The sequence below is a fragment of the Phallusia mammillata genome, chromosome 6 (genome assembly GCF_965637545.1).
Source record: "Phallusia mammillata chromosome 6, kaPhaMamm4.hap1.1, whole genome shotgun sequence".
NCBI lineage: Eukaryota > Metazoa > Chordata > Ascidiacea > Phlebobranchia > Ascidiidae > Phallusia > Phallusia mammillata.
The window spans coordinates 26368700-26389038 of NC_137257.1; the positions used below are offsets into that span (position 1 = coordinate 26368700).

General features: G+C 38.9%; 1 protein-coding gene across 1 annotated transcript; it reads left to right on the forward strand.

Moving 5' to 3' along the window:
- The first annotated feature begins 217 nt into the window (after window positions 1–217).
- LOC145234569 (uncharacterized) lies at window positions 218–19338 on the forward strand. Its single transcript, XM_080099281.1, has 14 exons — window positions 218–238; window positions 328–510; window positions 626–787; window positions 853–1005; window positions 1078–1225; window positions 1456–1551; window positions 1942–2045; window positions 2432–2549; window positions 2973–3131; window positions 3476–3592; window positions 6446–6577; window positions 7757–7836; window positions 7957–8027; window positions 19009–19338. The coding sequence occupies exons 1-5, from the start codon at window positions 218–220 to the stop codon at window positions 1099–1101; spliced, it is 543 nt and encodes a 180-aa protein (XP_079955407.1). The 3' UTR covers window positions 1102–1225; window positions 1456–1551; window positions 1942–2045; window positions 2432–2549; window positions 2973–3131; window positions 3476–3592; window positions 6446–6577; window positions 7757–7836; window positions 7957–8027; window positions 19009–19338.
- The last annotated feature ends 1001 nt before the right edge of the window (window positions 19339–20339 follow it).

A 20339-nucleotide genomic window follows, 5' to 3' on the forward strand; every position in this document is an offset into this window, starting at 1 on the left:
CGCAACTTCAAATTTTAAGTCTTTTAATCTAGCATTCTGGCTAAGGCAGGCGTTGTGCAACATACAGCCGCTTACATTCATGTTAAAATAGATGTACTGTGTATCTTGGCGTAGAATAAAACTCGTTTGCCAAACATTTCCTTTTCAAAGCTAGTCTACAGATTTTGGGGGACTGGAAAAATACACGTTGTGACATTATAGCAGTTAATTGTGAGCCATGAATCGTTCAGGTAAGTCGGTGGGTGAAGTTTGATTCCAGTCTGTATCTATAAACAGTATTTAGAATATTATGAGCCAAGTTTTGTTTTTCACAACAAATATTCATAGACAAAAACATTGATTTGTTACAATAGAAGTGTCTGTTGTGTTGCGGCCGTGATCACTGATGAAAGTGCATCTGCAATAGCTTCCTGTATTCATAATATTGAGGAACTGGAACTGTGGGGTTGTCAACTGACAAGTGTTGGAATTTGTAAAATTGCAGAAGCTGTTTCCAACCTTTCACAACCAGTAAGTTTAAAAATATGGTAAAAGTTACAAAATTACTTCACGTTGAACTAACTTCATGTTTTAAAAAAAATATTATTGTTACCGATTTATCACTTTCATATTATCTGTTTCACAGATTAAACATTTGAACCTTGGTAAAAACGAAGTCACTGATGAAAGTGCATCTGCAATAGCTTCCTGTATTCATAATATTGAGGAACTGAATCTGGTGGAATGTGAACTGACAAGTGTTGGAATTTGTAAAATTGCAGAAGCCATTTCCAACCTTTCACAACCAGTAAGTTTTTAGTGAAATATTTAAATGTACATGAGTTATATGAGTAAATTATTCTTTATGTTAAGATGAAATCTCTTAACATTGGTAAAAACACAATTGATGAGAAAGCAGAAAATAGTTTGCTGGGTTGTTTGCACAACATACAAGATAAACTTTATGTGCAACAATCAGGCATAAGTGCAGACTTTAAATCAAATTACTCAAGTCTACCTGAACCAGTAAGTGAAACATTACCATACTATTTCTTTGCTATTGACATTAGTTTACATCACAAATTTATTTACATCCAGAAACCCAAACTGAGGGGGTGGTAAACTGCAATGTATACCAGCTTATTGCTTCAGTCAAAAGCAAAAAAAAATATTTGCTGCTACAAAAGAAACCCAAACTGATAAACTCAAATTACCTTCTTGTGTGATGGATGCCTGCATTGATAAGGTAAAACATCATGTTCTGCTACAGGACAAAATAATAGTTACTCTAATGATAAATATATTGAGAGAGAGGAAAATATTATTTGCTTGTTTGTGCAACAAACTTGTTGTGTTTGAAAAAGACACAATTGCAGACTTCAGATTAAAGTGCTGAAAACTACCTAGACCAGTAAGTGATAGCTATTTTAAGGTGTTTGTAATTTATTCTGTTTTTTGATTGCGGTATTATTTAAGTGCTGACCTTTGACTCATCGGTTCAGCTCATCTTGTTCAACAAATTCAATCTTCAGGAAAGGAAGATGAACTGCTGAATTCCTGTAATCCTATAAAGTAAGTTACAATGTTTTTTTGTTTGTCATTATTAGACACTTTTTGTGCCATTCAACTATCTATTAATAGAAATTACTGTCAATTCCCTATTTTGTACCTTTTGATAATTTTCACATCATCTGTATTTCTGTGTGGTAAAACTAGACTTAAAGTTGTATTCATGGTAAACCTATTGTTTTCACAGATATACTTTACATTAAAACATATGTATTCAACCTAAATTAGACTTTTAGATGATGACTCTTGTAGTCTTATTAAGGATATTGTTTAGAGGGTATTTTTCTGTCATTTTGGGTTAAAAAATATAGTCCAGTGTACGTTTGTAACATAGATTTATTGTCAATGTTTTTTGACAAAACTTGTTCCCACTCTCTCTTTTGTCGTACACAGAAAGATACCTTCTACATTTTATTGACAATTCCTTGCTCCAGTGCTGGACACCAATACTGCAACTTGGACTTTAACATTTACAATCCCCTGGAAAGTTGAACTTGGTAATCAACATGTTTTCACCAATTTTAGTTTTTCATGATAATGTTGGTGTTATGTGCATATCATGCTTTGATTAGCTTTAATTATCTTTGGACTTTTACTGGTAAATGTTACCCACCTCTGTGTTTGTACATGAAAACATGTCTGGATAAGTTTTTATGTAGCATCCTGACTTTGTGACTAAAACCTGAGTTTTGTTCTGTGTATCTTTCTGTACATTTTCAAATTTTGCACTGCACAGAGTTTAAACCTTCCTGTTTTTCCAGTTCTTTCCACCCAATGTATAGACAAGTGTCACCAACCAATTTCAAATTACCGCTCTACTAACTAAAAACTCATTCAACCAAATTAATTTTGCCATTTTTACAACTTACACATTATTTTGTAGATTGGAAGACTTCTACAATTGACCCACAATCCTTCACTCCAGTGGTGGTCACCAACATTCCAATGCTGTCAAGCTCTCTCTTCTACTTTACAGCCTCCAGGAAGACTGAAACTTGCAAGTAATTGACATTGTTTTATGTTCTATTTGCACATTGGTTTAGTTCAGGATTCTTAAACTGAGGACTGTACTTTCAGTGGAATAAATGCTGAAATATTCGTTTAGACCAGTGGTTCTCACTCTTTAAAGCCTGTGGACTCATATGATTTCAAATTAACTTGTGTGGCTCCATGTTTTATAGAATCTAAAAGTGTAAAGACAAAAAAAAATAACAAAATTACATCTGATTACATCACAATGTCACTAACTACCCTTATTTTTAAAATGATGCTAACATATAAACATTATTTAACCATTTAAAAATATCTAACAAAGAGGTACTATAATAATTATTGTAGCATTACCTGCCAAGTTTCGATCACACATTGTACTTTTGTAACGTAGATTTATTGTCAATGATTTTTTAACAAAACTTGTTTTGCAGTTCCACTCTCCCTTTTATTGTGCACAGGAAGACATCTTCTACATATGACTGACAATTCCTTGCTTTAGTGCTGGTCACCAACACTTCACTCAAGCTGATGCTCTTTAACTTCAGCTTGGATTTCAACATTTACAATCTCCTTAACAGGTGAACTTTCAAGTGAGTGAAAATGTTTCAACAGTTGCGGTTTTGCATGATAATAGAGTTGGTATTATGTGCATATCATGCTCTGATTAGGTTTAATTATCTTTGGACTTTTAGTGGTAAATGTTACCCACCTCTGTTTTTGTACATGAAATCATGACTGGATAAGTGTTTATGGAGCACCCTGGCATTTTCAACATGCACAGAATTCGCTGTTTGTCCAGTATTCTTTCCCGGTTCTTTCCACCCAATGTATAGACAAGTGTCACCAACCAATTTCAAATTACCGCTCTACTAACTAAAAACTCATTCAACCAAATTTATTTTGCCAATTTTACAACTTACACATTATTTTGTAGATTGGAAGACGCCTTCTACAAATGATCCACAATCCTTCACTCCAGTTGTGGTCACCAACATTCCAATGCTGTCAAGCTCTTCCACTATACAGTCTCCAGGAAACCTGAAATTTTCAAGTAAGTGACATTGTTTTATGTTCTCTTTGCACATAAGTTTAGTTCAGGGAATTCTTAAACTGAGGACTGCACTTTCAGTGGCATAAATACTGACATATTCATTTAGATCAGTGGTTCTTTACTCTTTAAAGCTTGTGGACCAGTAAAATTTCAAACTAACTTGTGTGGCTCCATGTTTCATTTTTGCAACTTTATGTTTGATTTGTAAAGCATCAAAACACCTGTACTTTAAAAGACTGTAAACAATGGAGTTGGGCTGATGATGTTTAACTTTAACTTTAGCATCAACCTTCGCGTTCTCCGGGAAAGATAAACTTTTAAGTAATTGACAATGCATCACGTATTTCACTTTATATGATAATTAAGTTGGTGTAGATGCATTATCATACTAATAATAGTTATGGGTTCCCTTTCCCTGAAGTGGTTACATTTTGATTTTGTTCAATTTGTTTTTTCCTTTTTTTCTTTCCTGCAGTTTGTCCACCCATCCTGCCATGAAAAGTTTGATAGATTTAGATAAAATTACAGATGGTAGATATAGTGATGTAGATATGCCATCTGCTTTGTTTGACCTGATAATCCCAGTGTTTACCCCTTGATAACTGCTTACACCCTAAAAGTGTTTTTCATCTGTATGTAAGCCTCAAGTCACCACAAATGAAAAATTTAGAACATATCTTACTTGGATTTGTGATCTGTTTGCAAAACATGTGGGTATTTTTGCAGATGGCAATTACAGGTGTTAACAGCCTGATAACGTTAGAAGCGTTAAGAGGTACTGCTCGAAACACCTCTAGTGGTCAAAATTTAAAACAGTTGCTGATTGGGACAAAAATTACTGGATAGTAGCTTAGCTCATTGTGGTTTTATATTTTATATGTTTGGGCGTAGAATAGCCCCTAAAATGTGTAAAAAATTTCAACATAGCCTGAATTGTAGGAAATTTGAACAGATTGTACAATTTGTCATTGTTGTGTTTTACCCTGTAGCCAACATTTACCCCACTAGCCCTTGGTAATGTTTTTTCTTCTTATGGTTATTTAAAAAAGTATTATTTGCAACTTTGCATGGGTGGGGACCCATGAGTTCTGCTTGCAGAAACAAACTAGGGTTACAAAAACAACAGTGACTAACAATGGTACCCAATATACAAAATAAAAAATAAGTGTGAGGAATATATAAACTTTTTAAAATAGGTTATTGTATAAGTGCCATGCCACAGTGTGCTAAGACAACTTTTCAGTTTATAATTTTCTTGTTTACACTAAAAAGCTCTTCAGTTTTGTGTCAAAGCATTTAATTTAATATCAATTTCTTTGCTACACAGTGTGAGATAAATTTGCTTTAGTTTTCATTTTGTAGTTGATTGAATGTAATCTGTCTTACTTAGGGGGATAGGGGGAGAGATCAGTTGCTGATTAATAGGGATGGGCCAAAACTAAAAATGTTCCGTTTGGTTGAGCACCCAGCATCTCATGTTAATGCTCAATGTTCGGTCATGCATGCTCGGTTTATTGTGACATCACAACCACTTTCAATTAAACTTAGTTTTGCAGCTTTCCAGGGTCTCATATGTTACCAGCGGTGTACTAATCTGTGAAGGGCCCAGAAGTACGGGCTTTTCTTTATCTAATGCAGTGGTTCCCAACCAGGGCCCTTGGCCCCCCAAGGGGGCTACGAGCTGTGGTCCGGGGGGCCACGGGTGTAGATTCACCAGAAACACCCACTAAAAACCATTTTCTTTTTAACATTATTCCCCAATTTAATCGACTATTTCACATATATACTATTTGTCTATAGTGAGGTTTTTTACAAGTTCAGATTCTTATTTACGCTACTGGACCTGTTTAAAGCCGAAATTAGTACCAAATTTCAACACGAGATTGCCATTTACATTTTTAGGGGGGCCACAGGTCCTGTAGGGTTACTTGAGGGGGGCCATGAAGCCCAAAAGTTACTTTTAGGGGGCCACGGTCCACGAAAGGTTGGGAACCACTGATCTAATGCATTTGAAAAAACAGTCATTTTGTTCTTGGATAACCTTTTCAGGGCATAAATATGCAAATTTAATCCTCAGTCAGTTTGTGCAACTGCTCGCCCGAGCACTGAAAACAGCGATGCTCGGTACCGAGTACTGATTAATAAATATCTATGTTGGCAATTTATTAAAACAATGAACATTGTTAGTTGATTCTAACTGTGAATGGCAACTGTGATGTCACATGAATAGTAACAATGATCGACGGTTTTGTTAAATTGTGGATTCTAATGTAGTCTGTAACATATTTGTCTTGTTCAAAAACAGCAATGTTTAATAAATAAAAACCTAAATTCTCATCTTCTACTGAATAGTCATTCATTTTAATGATAAAACTAAATTAGTTTTGTTGCAACAGATTTGTACAACCTGTGACCTTTTGAATGTAACTTGTGCATAAGTTTCAGTTGAAATGTGGTCTTCAAATATTTTTTAATCATAACGTACCACAAAATTGTTTAAAATTCTGCCACAATTATATGTCACTCAGTTTAACCCACTAGATTTACTTTTATTTTTCTGTAAATTCGTAACTGAAATAAAATAATGTTTGATATAGGATAAAACAAAGTCACTCATGTCAAAGTGCATCTCATGCTCAATTTAGGTTAACCATGTATCTTCACCTCTGTTGTAGATTAAACACAAATAACATAGCTAACTTTTTTATGCCTGAGTTTTCTTTTCACCCAATGTATAGGCAGGCTATATACAGGCACCAAACAATATCAGATCTCCACTATATTAGCAGAAATCATTCAACTAAATCTATGTTGTCAGTTTTTAAACTTTACACATTTTATTGTCATCGACAGCAATACTTCTACTCCACATGAATGGTAATCCCTCACTCCAGTGCTGGTCACCAACACTTCAGTCAAGCTGATGATGTTCAACTTCAACTTGGACTTGCATGTGTGACCGTGATTTGGAGCAACATAATACCAGTTGGTTTTTATATTTTGAAACTAATGAGTAACATTTAAATACTTAAACAGTGGTGCAAGTAGCAGGAAACATAAACAACAATCTTTTTTGTGAGGGCTACGATTAGCCAGCAAACCAAAATCACATGTTGCCAAATGTGGGACCAAAATATAAATGGTATATTCATTATGGAAGTGTGTCCATTTAAAAAATGTAACAGTGTATGTACGATCACCACATGTGCAAAGTCATCTTCTAGTGCAGGGGTCTCAAACATGTGCTACCCTCTAGTGGGTTTTGTGCGGCATGCTTTAGGCATTTTAAGTTTGAATTTATTATGGGGCCAAGCAAAGATTTCAAACAGCTTGTCTCATTGACTGTTGTTCTTCTGTTTTATCGCAATTCTAGTAAATAACATGAATGAAATGCATGTTGTACATTTCCATCACAATTTTTGGTTCATCATCAAACAAACTAACTATAAAGTTTATTTTCAGTCTCCACTAAGTGTTCGAGACCCCTGCTCTAGTTGATAAAAGTGAAAGTTTAATGCAGTTTTTTTGTGCTACCAATCACCACAAATAAAATGTTTATGTGCTAAAGTATAAAATATGACAATCTCATTAATTGGGTTAAGTATGGTTTTAGGGTTGAGAATATGAGTTATTGAAATAGCTTAATGATCAACCGGTATTGAAATTGTAACTGTGCCATTTATTCCTAACCTACTTAAAATCAGTTCTGCACTGAACAAACTAATTACTGTGTAACCATTCATTCTTTTCTAACAAATAATTGTATGGAATACATCTGTGATGTCATAGTCAATGATAAGCATTAAACTGGCACTGTGTGGTTCAACTCCTTATAACAAATAAATGCAAGATATTAAAAAGCACCCCATGTCAAAACTAAACCAATCCATTGTGCTATTACAAGCTTAAATCAGTGTTTTAATATTGTGGGTTATTACATCACAAATTTGCGGGCCAAGTGGGCCTGCAGTTTTAGACGTGACCCTATGTTTGATGCTATACAATATTGTGACTTTAAAACTTCAAAAATTAAACTAATTTGAAACTTGGTTTTAGTTAATCACATAGTGTGCAGTGAATCAATTAGACCGATCAATTATCAACTTGAGAATCCTACCCTATTTCAAAAAACGTTTTGATGCAATTAATTTCTTGTTTTTGCAGGTTTCGCAAGTTACCTAATTGTCTTCCATATTTTCCTGGAAGAGCTACAAAGTCTGATTCTTTTCTACCAAGATCACCATGTTAGTGCTTGTGCTGATTTGTCTATATTAACTTCTATTCTGGCAAAAACGATTCTAAACTTGGGTTATTTTTTTTGGACTCAAATTCCATAAGAATAAAAAATGCTATTCAACTTTCAGATTTTGGAATCCGATTTAAACCGGGTTGCAGGCTTATCTACCAAGATCACCAGTGTATGGATTCATTGGATGTAAGTGTTTGTGCTGATTTATGTTTAATAACTTAATTCTGGCAAAAACGATTCCAAACTTGGGTTAACTTTTTTGTCCCCCAATTCCGCAAGAACGGAAAGGCTATCTAACTTTCTTATTTTATAATCCGATTTAAACCAGTTTGCAGGCCCTACCTAGTTTGAAACAGAAATTTTCCGGCGAAAACCCACCCAAATTCGTGATTTACCTCAAAATTTTGTCCCCCAAAAACCGATAAAATGGAAAGCCTTTGGGTTTTTTCCAAAATCGGGATAAAATTTCACATTTTAGAATCCGTTTTAAACCGGTTTGTAGGTTCGCTAGGAGGCAGAAACCGCCCCTACCAGTTTGAAACTGGAATATTCAGGCGAAAACCCACCCAAAACCGTGATTTATCTCAAAATTTTGGCCCCCAAAAACCGAAAAATGGAAAGGCTATAGCCTTTGGGTTTTTTCCAAAATCGGGATAAAATTTCACATTTTAGAATCCGTTTTAAACCGGTCAGTAGGTTCGCTAGGAGGCAGAAACCGCCCCTAACCAGTTTGAAACTGGAATATTCCGGCGAAAACCCACCCAAAACCGTGATTTACCTCAAAATTTTGGCCCCCAAAAACTGAAAAAATGGAAAGGCTATAGCGTTTGGGTTTTTTCAAAAATCGGCATAAAATTTCACATTTCAGAATCCGATTTAAACCGGTTTGTAGGTTCGCTAGGAGGCAGAAACCGCCCCTACCAGTTTGAAACTGGAATATTCCGGCGAAAACCCACCCAAATTCGTGATTTACCGCAAAATTTTGTCCCCCAAAAACCGATAAAATGGAAAGCCTTTGGGTTTTTTCAAAAATCGGCATAAAATTTCACATTTCAGAATCCGATTTAAACCGGTTTGTAGGTTCGCTAGGAGGCAGAAACCGGCCCTAACCAGTTTGAAACTGGAATATTCCGGCGAAAACCCACCCAAATTCGTGATTTACCGCAAAATTTTGTCCCCCAAAAACCGAAAAATGGAAAGGCTATAGCCTTTGGGTTTTTTCCAAAATCGGCATAAAATTTCACATTTCAGAATCCGTTTTAAACCGGTTTGTAGGTTCGCTAGGAGGCAGAAACCGCCCCTACCAGTTTGAAACTGGAATATTCCGGCGAAAACCCACCCAAAACCGTGATTTACCTCAAAATTTTGGACCCCAAAAACCGAAAAATGGAAAGGCTATAGCGTTTGGGTTTTTTCAAAAATCGGCATAAAATTTCACATTTCAGAATCCGATTTAAACCGGTTTGTAGGTTCGCTAGCAGGCAGAAACCGGCCCTACCAGTTTGAAACTGGAATATTCCGGCGAAAACCCACCCAAAACCGTGATTTACCTCAAAATTTTGGACCCCAAAAACCGAAAAATGGAAAGGCTATAGCCTTTGGGTTTTTTCCAAAATCGGGATAAAATTTCACATTTTAGAATCCGTTTTAAACCGGTCAGTAGGTTCGCTAGGAGGCAGAAACCGGCCCTAACCAGTTTGAAACTGGAATATTCCGGCGAAAACCCACCCAAAACCGTGATTTACCTCAAAATTTTGGCCCCCAAAAACTGAAAAAATGGAAAGGCTATAGCGTTTGGGTTTTTTCAAAAATCGGCATAAAATTTCACATTTTAGAATCCGTTTTAAACCGGTCAGTAGGTTCGCTAGGAGGCAGAAACCGGCCCTAACCAGTTTGAAACTGGAATATTCCGGCGAAAACCCACCCAAAACCGTGATTTACCTCAAAATTTTGGCCCCCAAAAACTGAAAAAATGGAAAGGCTATAGCGTTTGGGTTTTTTCAAAAATCGGCATAAAATTTCACATATCAGAATCCGATTTAAACCGGTTTGTAGGTTCGCTAGGAGGCAGAAACCGCCCCTACCAGTTTGAAACTGGAATATTCCGGCGAAAACCCACCCAAATTCGTGATTTACCGCAAAATTTTGTCCCCCAAAAACCGATAAAATGGAAAGCCTTTGGGTTTTTTCAAAAATCGGCATAAAATTTCACATTTCAGAATCCGATTTAAACCGGTTTGTAGGTTCGCTAGAAGGCAGAAACCGGCCCTAACCAGTTTGAAACTGGAATATTCCGGCGAAAACCCACCCAAATTCGTGATTTACCGCAAAATTTTGTCCCCCAAAAACCGAAAAATGGAAAGGCTATAGCCTTTGGGTTTTTTCCAAAATCGGCATAAAATTTCACATTTCAGAATCCGTTTTAAACCGGTTTGTAGGTTCGCTAGGAGGCAGAAACCGCCCCTACCAGTTTGAAACTGGAATATTCCGGCGAAAACCCACCCAAAACCGTGATTTACCGCAAAATTTTGGACCCCAAAAACCGAAAAATGGAAAGGCTATAGCGTTTGGGTTTTTTCAAAAATCGGCATAAAATTTCACATTTCAGAATCCGATTTAAACCGGTTTGTAGGTTCGCTAGCAGGCAGAAACCGGCCCTACCAGTTTGAAACTGGAATATTCAGGCGAAAACCCACCCAAAACCGTGATTTACCTCAAAATTTTGGACCCCAAAAACCGAAAAATGGAAAGGCTATAGCGTTTGGGTTTTTTCAAAAATCGGCATAAAATTTCACATTTCAGAATCCGATTTAAACCGGTTTGTAGGTTCGCTAGGAGGCAGAAACCGGCCCTAACCAGTTTGAAACTGGAATATTCCGGCGAAAACCCACCCAAAACCGTGATTTACCTCAAAATTTTGGACCCCAAAAACCGAAAAATGGAAAGGCTATAGCCTTTGGGTTTTTTCCAAAATCGGGATAAAATTTCACATTTTAGAATCCGTTTTAAACCGGTCAGTAGGTTCGCTAGGAGGCAGAAACCGGCCCTAACCAGTTTGAAACTGGAATATTCCGGCGAAAACCCACCCAAAACCGTGATTTACCTCAAAATTTTGGCCCCCAAAAACTAAAAAAATGGAAAGGCTATAGCGTTTGGGTTTTTTCAAAAATCGGCATAAAATTTCACATATCAGAATCCGATTTAAACCGGTTTGTAGGTTCGCTAGGAGGCAGAAACCGGCCCTAACCAGTTTGAAACTGGAATATTCCGGCGAAAACCCACCCAAAACCGTGATTTACCTCAAAATTTTGGACCCCAAAAACCGAAAAAATGGAAAGGCTATAGCCTTTGGGTTTTTTCAAAAATCGGCATAAAATTTCACATTTCAGAATCCGATTTAAACCGGTTTGTAGGTTCGCTAGCAGGCAGAAACCGGCCCTACCAGTTTGAAACTGGAATATTCCGGCGAAAACCCACCCAAAACCGTGATTTACCTCAAAATTTTGGCCCCCAAAAACTGAAAAAATGGAAAGGCTATAGCGTTTGGGTTTTTTCAAAAATCGGCATAAAATTTCACATTTCAGAATCCGATTTAAACCGGTTTGTAGGTTCGCTAGGAGGCAGAAACCGGCCCTAACCAGTTTGAAACTGGAATATTCCGGCGAAAACCCACCCAAAACCGTGATTTACCTCGAAATTTTGGCCCCCAGAAACCGAAAAAATGGAAAGACTATAGCCTTTGGGTTTTTCAAAAATCGGGATGAAATTTCACATTTTAGAATCCGATTTAAACCGGTTTGTAGGTTCGCTAGGAGGCAGAAACCGGCCCTAACCAGTTTGAAACTGGAATATTCCGGCGAAAACCCACCCAAAACCGTGATTTACCTCAAAATTTTGGCCCCCAAAAACTGAAAAAATGGAAAGGCTATAGCGTTTGGGTTTTTTCAAAAATCGGCATAAAATTTCACATTTCAGAATCCGATTTAAACCGGTTTGTAGGTTCGCTAGGAGGCAGAAACCGGCCCTAACCAGTTTGAAACTGGAATATTCCGGCGAAAACCCACCCAAAACCGTGATTTACCTCGAAATTTTGGCCCCCAGAAACCGAAAAAATGGAAAGACTATAGCCTTTGGGTTTTTCAAAAATCGGGATGAAATTTCACATTTTAGAATCCGATTTAAACCGGTTTGTAGGTTCGCTAGGAGGCAGAAACCGGCCCTAACCAGTTTGAAACTGGAATATTCCGGCGAAAACCCACCCAAAACCGTGATTTACCTCAAAATTTTGGCCCCCAAAAACTGAAAAAATGGAAAGGCTATAGCGTTTGGGTTTTTTCAAAAATCGGCATAAAATTTCACATTTCAGAATCCGATTTAAACCGGTTTGTAGGTTCGCTAGGAGGCAGAAACCGGCCCTAACCAGTTTGAAACTGGAATATTCCGGCGAAAACCCACCCAAAACCGTGATTTACCTCAAAATTTTGGACCCCAAAAACCGAAAAAATGGAAAGGCTATAGCCTTTGGGTTTTTTCCAAAATCGGGATAAAATTTCACATTTTAGAATCCGTTTTAAACCGGTCAGTAGGTTCGCTAGGAGGCAGAAACCGGCCCTAACCAGTTTGAAACTGGAATATTCCGGCGAAAACCCACCCAAAACCGTGATTTACCTCAAAATTTTGGCCCCCAGAAACCGAAAAAATGGAAAGGCTATAGCCTTTGGGTTTTTCAAAAATCGGGATGAAATTTCACATTTTAGAATTCGATTTAAACCGGTTTGTAGGTTCGCTAGGAGGCAGAAACCGGCCCTAACCAGTTTGAAACTGGAATATTCCGGCGAAAACCCACCCAAAACCGTGATTTACCTCGAAATTTTGGCCCCCAGAAACCGAAAAAATGGAAAGGCTATAGCCTTTGCTTTTTTCCAAAATCGGGATAAAATTTTGCATTTTAGAATCCGATTTAAACCGGTTTGTAGGTTCGCTAGGAGGCAGAAACCGGCCCTAACCAGTTTGAAACTGGAATATTCCGGCGAAAACCCACCCAAAACCGTGATTTACCGCAAAATTTTGTCCCCCAAAAACCGATAAAATGGAAAGCCTTTGGGTTTTTTCAAAAATCGGCATAAAATTTCACATTTCAGAATCCGATTTAAACCGGTTTGTAGGTTCGCTAGGAGGCAGAAACCGGCCCTAACCAGTTTGAAACTGGAATATTCCGGCGAAAACCCACCCAAATTCGTGATTTACCGCAAAATTTTGTCCCCCAAAAACCGAAAAATGGAAAGGCTATAGCCTTTGGGTTTTTTCCAAAATCGGCATAAAATTTCACATTTCAGAATCCGTTTTAAACCGGTTTGTAGGTTCGCTAGGAGGCAGAAACCGCCCCTACCAGTTTGAAACTGGAATATTCAGGCGAAAACCCACCCAAAACCGTGATTTACCTCAAAATTTTGGACCCCAAAAACCGAAAAATGGAAAGGCTATAGCGTTTGGGTTTTTTCAAAAATCGGCATAAAATTTCACATTTCAGAATCCGATTTAAACCGGTTTGTACGTTCGCTAGCAGGCAGAAACCGGCCCTACCAGTTTGAAACTGGAATATTCAGGCGAAAACCCACCCAAAACCGTGATTTACCTCAAAATTTTGGACCCCAAAAACCGAAAAATGGAAAGGCTATAGCCTTTGGGTTTTTTCCAAAATCGGGATAAAATTTCACATTTTAGAATCCGTTTTAAACCGGTCAGTAGGTTCGCTAGGAGGCAGAAACCGGCCCTAACCAGTTTGAAACTGGAATATTCCGGCGAAAACCCACCCAAAACCGTGATTTACCTCAAAATTTTGGCCCCCAAAAACTGAAAAAATGGAAAGGCTATAGCGTTTGGGTTTTTCAAAAATCGGGATGAAATTTCACATTTTAGAATTCGATTTAAACCGGTTTGTAGGTTCGCTAGGAGGCAGAAACCGCCCCTACCAGTTTGAAACTGGAATATTCCGGCGAAAACCCACCCAAAACCGTGATTTACCTCGAAATTTTGGCCCCCAGAAACCGAAAAAATGGAAAGGCTATAGCCTTTGCGTTTTTCAAAAATCGGCATGAAATTTCACATTTTAGAATCCGATTTAAACCGGTTTGTAGGTTCGCTAGGAGGCAGAAACCGGCCCTAACCAGTTTGAAACTGGAATATTCCGGCGAAAACCCACCCAAAACCGTGATTTACCTCAAAATTTTGGCCCCCAAAAACCGAAAAAATGGAAAGGCTATAGCCTTTGGGTTTTTTCCAAAATCGGGATAAAATTTTGCATTTTAGAATCCGATTTAAACCGGTTTGTAGGTTCGCTAGGAGGCAGAAACCGGCCCTAACCAGTTTGAAACTGGAATATTCCGGCGAAAACCCACCCAAAACCGTGATTTACCGCAAAATTTTGTCCCCCAAAAACCGATAAAATGGAAAGCCTTTGGGTTTTTTCAAAAATCGGCATAAAATTTCACATTTCAGAATCCGATTTAAACCGGTTTGTAGGTTCGCTAGGAGGCAGAAACCGGCCCTAACCAGTTTGAAACTGGAATATTCCGGCGAAAACCCACCCAAATTCGTGATTTACCGCAAAATTTTGTCCCCCAAAAACCGAAAAATGGAAAGGCTATAGCCTTTGGGTTTTTTCCAAAATCGGCATAAAATTTCACATTTCAGAATCCGTTTTAAACCGGTTTGTAGGTTCGCTAGGAGGCAGAAACCGCCCCTACCAGTTTGAAACTGGAATATTCAGGCGAAAACCCACCCAAAACCGTGATTTACCTCAAAATTTTGGACCCCAAAAACCGAAAAATGGAAAGGCTATAGCGTTTGGGTTTTTTCAAAAATCGGCATAAAATTTCACATTTCAGAATCCGATTTAAACCGGTTTGTACGTTCGCTAGCAGGCAGAAACCGGCCCTACCAGTTTGAAACTGGAATATTCAGGCGAAAACCCACCCAAAACCGTGATTTACCTCAAAATTTTGGACCCCAAAAACCGAAAAATGGAAAGGCTATAGCCTTTGGGTTTTTTCCAAAATCGGGATAAAATTTCACATTTTAGAATCCGTTTTAAACCGGTCAGTAGGTTCGCTAGGAGGCAGAAACCGGCCCTAACCAGTTTGAAACTGGAATATTCCGGCGAAAACCCACCCAAAACCGTGATTTACCTCAAAATTTTGGCCCCCAAAAACTGAAAAAATGGAAAGGCTATAGCGTTTGGGTTTTTCAAAAATCGGGATGAAATTTCACATTTTAGAATTCGATTTAAACCGGTTTGTAGGTTCGCTAGGAGGCAGAAACCGCCCCTACCAGTTTGAAACTGGAATATTCCGGCGAAAACCCACCCAAAACCGTGATTTACCTCAAAATTTTGGACCCCAAAAATCGAAAAATGGAAAGGCTATAGCGTTTGGGTTTTTTCAAAAATCGGCATAAAATTTCACATTTCAGAATCCGATTTAAACCGGTTTGTAGGTTCGCTAGGAGGCAGAAACCGGCCCTAACCAGTTTGAAACTGGAATATTCCGGCGAAAACCCACCCAAAACCGTGATTTACCTCAAAATTTTGGCCCCCAAAAACTGAAAAAATGGAAAGGCTATAGCGTTTGGGTTTTTTCAAAAATCGGCATAAAATTTCACATTTCAGAATCCGATTTAAACCGGTTTGTAGGTTCGCTAGGAGGCAGAAACCGGCCCTAACCAGTTTGAAACTGGAATATTCCGGCGAAAACCCACCCAAAACCGTGATTTACCTCAAAATTTTGGACCCCAAAAACCGAAAAAATGGAAAGGCTATAGCCTTTGGGTTTTTTCCAAAATCGGGATAAAATTTCACATTTTAGAATCCGTTTTAAACCGGTCAGTAGGTTCGCTAGGAGGCAGAAACCGGCCCTAACCAGTTTGAAACTGGAATATTCCGGCGAAAACCCACCCAAAACCGTGATTTACCTCAAAATTTTGGACCCCAAAAACCGAAAAAATGGAAAGGCTATAGCCTTTGGGTTTTTTCCAAAATCGGGATAAAATTTCACATTTTAGAATCCGTTTTAAACCGGTCAGTAGGTTCGCTAGGAGGCAGAAACCGGCCCTAACCAGTTTGAAACTGGAATATTCCGGCGAAAACCCACCCAAAACCGTGATTTACCTCGAAATTTTGGCCCCCAGAAACCGAAAAAATGGAAAGACTATAGCCTTTGGGTTTTTTCCAAAATCGGCATGAAATTTCACATTTTAGAATCCGTTTTAAACCGGTCAGTAGGTTCGCTAGGAGGCAGAAACCGGCCCTAACCAGTTTGAAACTGGAATATTCCGGCGAAAACCCACCCAAAACCGTGATTTATCTCAAAATTTTGGCCGTCAAAAACCGAAAAAATGGAAAGGCTATAGCCTTTGGGTTTTTTCCAAAATCGGGATAAAATTTTGCATTTTAGAATCCGATTTAAACCGGTTTGTAGGTTCGCTAGGAGGCAGAAACCGGCCCTAACCAGTTTGAAACTGGAATATTCCGGCGAAAACCCACCCAAAACCGTGATTTACCGCAAAATTTTGTCCCCCAAAAACCGATAAAATGGAAAGCCTTTGGGTTTTTTCAAAAATCGGCATAAAATTTCACATTTCAGAATCCGATTTAAACCGGTTTGTAGGTTTCGCTAGGAGGCAGAAACCGGCCCTAACCAGTTTGAAACTGGAATATTCCGGCGAAAACCCACCCAAATTCGTGATTTACCGCAAAATTTTGTCCCCCAAAAACCGAAAAATGGAAAGGCTATAGCCTTTGGGTTTTTTCCAAAATCGGCATAAAATTTCACATTTCAGAATCCATTTTAAACCGGTTTGTAGGTTCGCTAGGAGGCAGAAACCGCCCCTACCAGTTTGAAACTGGAATATTCAGGCGAAAACCCACCCAAAACCGTGATTTACCTCAAAATTTTGGACCCCAAAAACCGAAAAATGGAAAGGCTATAGCGTTTGGGTTTTTTCAAAAATCGGCATAAAATTTCACATTTCAGAATCCGATTTAAACCGGTTTGTACGTTCGCTAGCAGGCAGAAACCGGCCCTACCAGTTTGAAACTGGAATATTCAGGCGAAAACCCACCCAAAACCGTGGTTTACCTCAAAATTTTGGACCCCAAAAACCGAAAAATGGAAAGGCTATAGCCTTTGGGTTTTTTCCAAAATCGGGATAAAATTTCACATTTTAGAATCCGTTTTAAACCGGTCAGTAGGTTCGCTAGGAGGCAGAAACCGGCCCTAACCAGTTTGAAACTGGAATATTCCGGCGAAAACCCACCCAAAACCGTGATTTACCTCAAAATTTTGGCCCCCAAAAACTGAAAAAATGGAAAGGCTATAGCGTTTGGGTTTTTTCAAAAATCGGCATAAAATTTCACATTTCAGAATCCGATTTAAACCGGTTTGTAGGTTCGCTAGGAGGCAGAAACCGGCCCTAACCAGTTTGAAACTGGAATATTCCGGCGAAAACCCACCCAAAACCGTGATTTACCTCAAAATTTTGGACCCCAAAAACCGAAAAATGGAAAGGCTATAGCCTTTGGGTTTTTTCCAAAATCGGGATAAAATTTCACATTTTAGAATCCGTTTTAAACCGGTCAGTAGGTTCGCTAGGAGGCAGAAACCGGCCCTAACCAGTTTGAAACTGGAATATTCCGGCGAAAACCCACCCAAAACCGTGATTTACCTCAAAATTTTGGACCCCAAACACCGAAAAAATGGAAAGGCTATAGCGTTTGGGTTTTTTCAAAAATCGGCATAAAATTTCACATTTCAGAATCCGATTTAAACCGGTTTGTAGGTTCGCTAGGAGGCAGAAACCGGCCCTAACCAGTTTGAAACTGGAATATTCCGGCGAAAACCCACCCAAAACCGTGATTTACCTCGAAATTTTGGCCCCCAGAAACCGAAAAAATGGAAAGACTATAGCCTTTGGGTTTTTCAAAAATCGGGATGAAATTTCACATTTTAGAATCCGATTTAAACCGGTTTGTAGGTTCGCTAGGAGGCAGAAACCGGCCCTAACCAGTTTGAAACTGGAATATTCTGGCGAAAACCCACCCAAAACCGTGATTTACCTCAAAATTTTGGCCCCCAAAAACTGATAAAATGGAAAGGCTATAGCGTTTGGGTTTTTTCAAAAATCGGCATAAAATTTCACATTTTAGAATCCGTTTTAAACCGGTCAGTAGGTTCGCTAGGAGGCAGAAACCGGCCCTAACCAGTTTGAAACTGGAATATTCCGGCGAAAACCCACCCAAAACCGTGATTTACCTCAAAATTTTGGACCCCAAAAACCGAAAAAATGGAAAGGCTATAGCCTTTGGGTTTTTTCCAAAATCGGGATAAAATTTCACATTTTAGAATCCGTTTTAAACCGGTCAGTAGGTTCGCTACGAGGCAGAAACCGGCCCTAACCAGTTTGAAACTGGAATATTCCGGCGAAAACCCACCCAAAACCGTGATTTATCTCAAAATTTTGGCCGTCAAAAACCGAAAAAATGGAAAGGCTATAGCCTTTGGGTTTTTCAAAAATCGGCATGAAATTTCACATTTTAGAATCCGATTTAAACCGGTTTGTAGGTTCGCTAGGAGGCAGAAACCGGCCCTAACCAGTTTAAAACTGGAATATTCTGGCGAAAACCCACCCAAAACCGTGATTTACCTCAAAATTTTGGCCCCCAAAAACCGAAAAAATGGAAAGGCTATAGCCTTTGGGTTTTTCCAAAATCGGGATAAAATTTTGCATTTTAGAATCCGATTTAAACCGGTTTGTAGGTTCGCTAGGAGGCAGAAACCGGCCCTAACCAGTTTGAAACTGGAATATTCCGGCGAAAACCCACCCAAAACCGTGATTTACCTCGAAATTTTGGCCCCCAAAAACCGAAAAAAATGGAAAGGCTACAGCCTTTGGGTTTTTTCCAAAATCGGGATGAAATTTCACATTTTAGAATTCGATTTAAACCGGTTTGTAGGTTCGCTAGGAGGCAGAAACCGGCCCTAACCAGTTTGAAACTGGAATATTCCGGCGAAAACCCACCCAAACCCATGATTTACTTCAAAATTTTTGACCCCAAAACTGCATATTAGGTCTAAATAAAATCTTTTTGAACTGAATTTTTCTTTTTTCTCAGATTTCGTTTTGCGGCATTCTCTGAAGGATTGAATCTCTTTTTCAGATATCCGATGATCTTCACTTTTCGTGTGTTTTGAATTGTGTTATACGTTTTTTTCGTTTGTGAAAGTTTAATAAACGTCCATGATGGGACCCCCCCCCCCCCTTTTACCCCCGATTCTACACCTTAACTAGTGTACCAGCCCTTTCTTCGGGCGTCCCCCTTACAACTTAACTAGTGTAAGAGCCCTGCCTTTGGGCGACCCCCTTACAACTTAACTAGTGTACAGCCCTTTTGTGCGTGATTGACCCTTCTAATTTCATGAAACAAATAAACTATATACTCTTGACACAACGTGGATGCAATGGAAGAAGCAGTAAGCGTTATCAGGCTGCTACAGTTTGCCGCAAAACAATGTCTTAACCCCACAAATGGAGTGAGCCATCGCCTTACTTGCATTTTGTGCCGCACAATGCCATTATGTACAGTGTTTTTTTTTGGGTCAGTTAACCAGAAAAGAATTAACTTTTGCAGAGAACACCCGGAATGGTGGGTGAAGCACTGCCTAATCTAAGTTGAATAGGTATAGGATGCAGAAACACCCGGAAAGGTGGGTGAAGCACTGCCTAATCTAAGTTAAAGTAGGTATAGGATGCAGAGGACACCCGTAATGGTGGGTGAAGCACTGCCAAATCTAAGTTAGTATAGGATGTAAAACACTGCTTAATCTAAGTGAAAGTGGGTATAGGATGCAGAGGACACCCAGAAAGGTGGGTGAAGCACTGCCTAATCTAACTTAAAGTAGGTATAGGATGCAGAGGACACCCAGAAAGGTGGGTGAAGCACTGCTTAATCTAACTTAAAGTAGGTATAGGATGCAGAGACCACCCGGAAAGGTGGGTGAAGCACTGCCTAATCTAACTTAAAGTAGGTATAGGATGCAGGGGACACCTGGAAAGGGGGTGAAGCACTGCCTAATCTAAGTTAAAGTAGGTATAGGATGCAGGGGACACCTGGAAAGGTGGGTGAAGCACTGCCTAATCTAACTTAAAGTAGGTATAGGATGCAGAGGACACCCGGAAAGGTGGGTGAAGCACTGCCTAATCTAACTTAAAGTAGGTATAGGATGCAGAGGACACCCGGAAAGGTGGGTGAAGCACTGCCTAATCTAACTTAAAGTAGGTATAGGATGCAGAGGACACCCGGAAAGGTGGGTGAAGCACTGCCTAATCTAACTTAAAGTAGGTATAGGATGCAGAGGACACCCGGAAAGGTGGGTGAAGCACTGCCTAATCTAAGTTAAATTAGGTATAGGATGCAGGGGACACCTGGAAAGGTGGGTGAAGCAC

Excerpts from the sequence above, each read along its gene's own strand:
- LOC145234569 (XM_080099281.1), top strand. The coding sequence starts at position 218 with ATGAATCGTTCAGGTAAGTCG. Across the intron at positions 511-625 it reads TTTCCAACCTTTCACAACCA|ATTAAACATTTGAACCTTGG; the intron begins GTAAGTTTAAAA and ends TCTGTTTCACAG. Across the intron at positions 1,006-1,077 it reads ACTCAAGTCTACCTGAACCA|AAACCCAAACTGAGGGGGTG; the intron begins GTAAGTGAAACA and ends ATTTACATCCAG.